The sequence below is a fragment of the Montipora capricornis genome, chromosome 1 (assembly GCF_036669925.1).
Source record: "Montipora capricornis isolate CH-2021 chromosome 1, ASM3666992v2, whole genome shotgun sequence".
Lineage (NCBI taxonomy): Eukaryota > Metazoa > Cnidaria > Anthozoa > Scleractinia > Acroporidae > Montipora > Montipora capricornis.
In genome coordinates this window covers 30,179,877-30,184,876 of record NC_090883.1, presented here as the reverse complement: position 1 = coordinate 30,184,876, position 5,000 = coordinate 30,179,877, and the positions used below count along the sequence as shown (strand labels likewise).

Here is a 5,000-nt window from a genome sequence, read left to right as displayed (position 1 = left end):
TAATTCTCAAATACTTTCTACCAGGATAGCACAAAGAGACAAAAAGGCTACTCTGGTCCATGAGTGGTCGAAGAAACAATGCGGTAGGAATATCAAGCCTCTACGAAATATCCACGCAACGTGCGAGGTAACCTTATCCGCGCAGAATGAAACTTTCTTTCTTGCAGTAGTTTAATTAGGTTATAGCTAGATCTTCAATTTCACAATATCTGACGGCTTAATTGGATTATACCTTCACCCTAAACAGAACCCTTTAGTTTCTAAAAAAAGCTGTCTCGTTGGTTACTAGTTTTTAAACTGCCGTTTCACAAAAGAAAAAAGAACGCAAAAAAAGTCATCGTTAAGGACATAAATTCCTTCTACCAGCACAATCAATTGTTTTGGTAACCGTTTCACTGATACGTTGTGGCAGGGGCTCATTGTTGCGCTGCTTATTTCTCTTTCGTAAACGGTCGTTGCCATTTGAAACGGTCGTTGCCATTTTGTAGCTCTGAATTACACTCATTAGGTCTAAGAACTCAAAAGGTTGCGGTTACTGGGAGTTGTGTCTCGCTGGTCATGTGAGTTAGGGTTCGGGTTAGGGCTAAGAACCTGAGTTCGAGTCTTGAAATTTTCGGAGTCTTTTTCCTCCTCCAGTTTTTCTTTTATAAATGTTTTTTTTTCCTTTTTTGTCGTTTTTGTCGTAATTTTTTTAAAATATTTTTTCTTAGTTAGTTTCTTTTAATTTTCTTTGAAGTGAAGTGTGTAGTGTGTTATAAATGGCATCGACCGTTTCAAATGGCAACGACCGTTTACGAAAGGGAAATTTGCGGTTGCGCCACGCAGCCTTGCCATGTTTTTAAGTAACACTACCCCTTTCAATGACTGAAAGTGATTTCCAATTCCATAAAAGGAGGAGCAGGGATGCTACAGTGGTGAGAGCACTCGACTCCCACCAATGTAACCCGAGCTGGATTTCCGACTAGACGTCATATGTGGATTGAGTTTGTTGGTTCTCTACTCTGATCAGAGAGGTTCTTCTTCGGGTACTCCAGTTTTCCTCTCTCCTCAAAAACCAACAGTTGCTTTGCGTTAATTTGTTGATTTCAGTTTACAGTGTCCCCAAACAGTGCTCCTGCGCTAGAAGACTAGACACTTAAATAAATTTCATTTCCTTTCGTGTATTTCTATGACCGGACAGCTGAAGTATGAAGTATTTCCGGTAGTATGGTGTGGCATATTCTTGAATGGTAAGTATTTTTCGTTAGCTCAAACAGATAACGACTTAAGTACTTACGAGTAACCTCTGGCGATCCTGGAGCACATTTGAATTATTTTTGAAATGTCACTCCAGTCAATGTTCTTTCGGAGGTTTTTAAGCATCTTGTCCATTGCGCGATCGTTCCTTTTGTCTTTGAAACAGCCAAGTGGTTGAAATTGCTTCTCTGAAAATGGAATGTTCATAAATTATGTCTGACTACCTATTTATAACATAATGGACAAAATTACCAAATGCTGATTGGCAGAGACAGAGGGCATTTTTCATCAATTTTGGTAATTGCCCCAGGCAAAATTACTTTCATTATTTTCATGTAGTAAATATGTTTTAGCAGGGCTGGGCTGGTTTAATTGCTTTGGCGTACGCTTGTACAAAAATAAAATTTTCATGAGCTGATTCGTGCGTTTTACAGTTTATTGACGCTAACTGAACACTGAAATGGCTTCATACGAAATTGCGCAACATTGTCCGTTTTTGACTTTCTTAATAAAAGATAAGTGGTCCCCTTTATGCCTCATTTCCCTTGCCCGTTAAGCACAAAAACGTTTCCAATAAATAAGCTGCCATGCCTGAGCTCTGCAATTACCCGTAGGAAAGGTAAAGTGTCCAGGAAACACAAATTAGAGTTTTGAAAACGTGACTTACTTGTTTGGCAGTTAAATCCTGTGTAATTATTCACACATATACACTTGTACGTCCCTTTTAAATTCTGGCAAGCTCCTCCATTCTTACATGGGTTGTTGGGTTTGCATTCATTCGTATCTGTAATACAATACAACAGAAACTCGTTAGGAAAAAAAAACGCAAGCATACCTTCATCATCATTATTATCATCATCTTGAACATCATCATCATCATCATCATCATCATCATCATCATCATTATTATTATTATTATTATTATTATTATTATTATTATTATTATAGACATTGATTAAAAAAGAAGAATGTACAAGTTTAGTCAATTTTATGAATTTTCGACAATACATTGTATCAAAAAAGTTCTCAGCTTTCGACGCTTGTAGAGAATTGATGAATTGATCAGGTCACGTGGCATGCGACAGACAACCTGATCTCCATCGTCGAAAAACGCTGAATGGTAGTATGGGCTAGTTGCGGAATTTAGATACAGATCCAGACTGGCTTGCACAAAGAGTTCGACAGACAATTTCAGGGGCCCGTAAACCGGCCCTAAACACGGGCGCGGGAAGAGCGCTCCAAGGTTGTATCTCCCTTTCTGGCCTGTTATGAAATTGCCTCCCGAACTCCTAACAAAGCAATCTGCATCCCCGTCCTATTCCGTACATCGAAGAATTAAACCTTCCAGTTATCTGAATGAGGTTATTTCACGTCACTTGCAACGTGACCTGCCTCAAACTGATTGGTAGTTTACGATAACTGTCATTCTTTTTGCATCAAATTTTTGAGGCATCCATAACGTGTCATCAATTCAAAATTACGTTGTCTTAGAAATAAAGCTGAATTTTGTTTTATTTCGGATTGTTTGTTTTGTCAAATGCTTAGATTTGTTGTATGTGAATACACAGTGAAGATGTTTAGAGTAGACGTTTCCTTTAAATTAAAGGCAAAATTACCATTTTGGCAGTGCTTTCCTTCAAAACCTTTGATACACTTGCACGTATAATCCCCAACTGTGTTTGAGCAATTTCCAGAGTTCTGACAGGGATTGGCGCTGCATTCGTCAATGTCTAATTTAACAAGAACGAAAGTTCTGTATTTGTTGTACTAAATGAAGATACGATAATTCAAACATAAATAAACATACTGACTTGTCTTTAATTTGTTCTGGATCCATTTACTTTACAAGATACATAACAAGAGATTTATGTTCTCTCAACGCTTCTGTATGTAACAACATTTGCAGAAAGAATCGTCCAACACAATGGTTAACGTTAACTTAACAAATGTTTCCAAAACTGAGAATAGCATGTATGAATTTCCAGTTTACTTAATTTAAGCACATTTGATTCGTTGGGGAAAATTTATAGCTCTTCCCAAGACGCACGGGCCAAGATTATATGCATTGCATAACCACTCACCTTTGTCGCAGAGCCTGCCGGTAAATGCAGCCGTGCAGTCACATCTAAAGCTACCGCACACGTTCACACAAGTTGCACCGTTTTTGCACGGTGTGCTCTTGCATTCATCCACATCTGTCAGAGAATAGTTAGATGGTAAGTATGATCAATTAATTTAGTGTTTTTTTGCCTCCCGTGGGCTATTGGATGACTGTGTCTTAAAGGACAAGTCCAAGGCCACTTTGTGTCATAAGAAATTGGAACTAATTATCAGAAGACATTGTAAGAAAGCAAGTCTGACTAGTTTCAAAAAAGCATTAGTATAAGTTTCTGTTTGATTAGTTAACGTTGCAATCTTAAAAATGATGAATGATATTTAAAGACCCTTTCATATTTCAAATTTTCAAAAGTTCAAAGGACAATGGTTCATTCTGGCACTGCTGCACCTTATTGAAAGCCTAGGCCAAATTTCTGTTCATCAGGCCTTACCCTTTTCGCAGTTCTTTCCATCAAAGCCAATGTAGCACGCACAACTATAATTCCCCACGGTATTGCTGCATGTTCCTCCATTTTTGCATGGATTGTATGAGCACTCATCGACATCTTCAAAATAAAATGGTCAATTTGTTCAATGGCTACGTAAAGAGAAGGGGTTACAGGGTAGCCCGGGTTTTGAGGAAATGTTCCTTAAATAAAACAAACGACCCTGAGCAGGGGACCCACAGAGATTTAATTTTCATGATCACTTCGAAGAAAGTACTATGACGGCTGCAGGATTGGTTTTGAAAGCAGATTTAAAAGCAAACAATAATGGAAAACTGCCGAAGACAAGAAAAAAAACAAGCGGAAAAATAAAGGATACTATATGTATATTCCGATATTTTTAAATGTCTCTTGGCGTTTTGGGAACATCAAGAAGGATTAATTAATTGATAGGTGTTTCTCCCCTTCTTGTTAATAGGACATGATTTGTGAATTGCATGGTGAGGACTTCAAGGACTAATTTAGATAAGGAATTTCACTTTTGTACTCAATGGTTTCAGCACTGCACCATCAATCCATTTACCTGCTACCATATTGACGATGATGTATATGATCCTTGAAGTACTCCTCTTAGATTAACTGAAGTAACAAGTGTCACTTCCAACTCACCATTTTCGCAGTGATTTCCCTGGTATCCACTCAAACACTGGCACTCATAACTTCCCGGTTTATTGATACAGATTCCTCCGTTCTTACAAGGGCCAATTGGGTTGCATTCGTCAACATCTATTTGCGATAACGGAAATAAAAAGGAGTTTATCAGAGTTGAGTTTTATCAGGAACCCATGACCCGGAGCCTAAAACTCTACGTGTTCGTGTAACGGCGTTTTCACAGACCGATTTATTTTTAGATTGAATTTCCCGCGAATGAGACTCCCACAGGAGCCCGATGACCAATTACAAGAAATTAAGCTGACGTCATAGGGTCACCGAACCGTAACGGCCTTGGTTTTTTTTACCTAATTCGCTGGAAGGGCTAGTCTAAAAATAAACCTACTTGTGAAAACGCCGTTTCACAGACGCTGTATGGAAGTTGCACGCTCCAGATGGGCTCCTGGTTTTATCAGATCTTTATCAGTTACGTTTTTTTTGTTAGTAATACGTACTGTCTGATTGTGGTTGGATAATCGGAATAAACTCAAAATATTATAGTGAAATAGA

At 38.3% G+C, this 5,000-nt stretch overlaps 2 protein-coding genes across 8 annotated transcripts in view; one reads left to right on the top strand and one right to left on the bottom strand.

Moving 5' to 3' along the window:
• The window catches only part of LOC138038315 (striated muscle preferentially expressed protein kinase-like), a 390,347-nt gene that overhangs the window by 175,881 nt on the left and 209,466 nt on the right, over window positions 1–5,000 (top strand). The window lies entirely within an intron of this gene.
• LOC138038145 (neurogenic locus Notch protein-like) overlaps window positions 1–5,000 on the bottom strand; it is a 63,055-nt gene that overhangs the window by 6,576 nt on the left and 51,479 nt on the right. For all 7 annotated transcript variants that reach the window (XM_068884011.1, XM_068883972.1, XM_068883998.1 and 4 more), the window contains 6 exons: window positions 4,449–4,565; window positions 3,786–3,899; window positions 3,318–3,431; window positions 2,853–2,966; window positions 1,904–2,020; window positions 1,277–1,424 (listed from right to left, as the gene is read on the bottom strand). In XM_068884011.1, coding sequence (XP_068740112.1) covers window positions 1,277–1,424; window positions 1,904–2,020; window positions 2,853–2,966; window positions 3,318–3,431; window positions 3,786–3,899; window positions 4,449–4,565 — 724 coding nt within the window. The remainder of the gene's footprint in view (window positions 1–1,276; window positions 1,425–1,903; window positions 2,021–2,852; window positions 2,967–3,317; window positions 3,432–3,785; window positions 3,900–4,448; window positions 4,566–5,000) is intronic.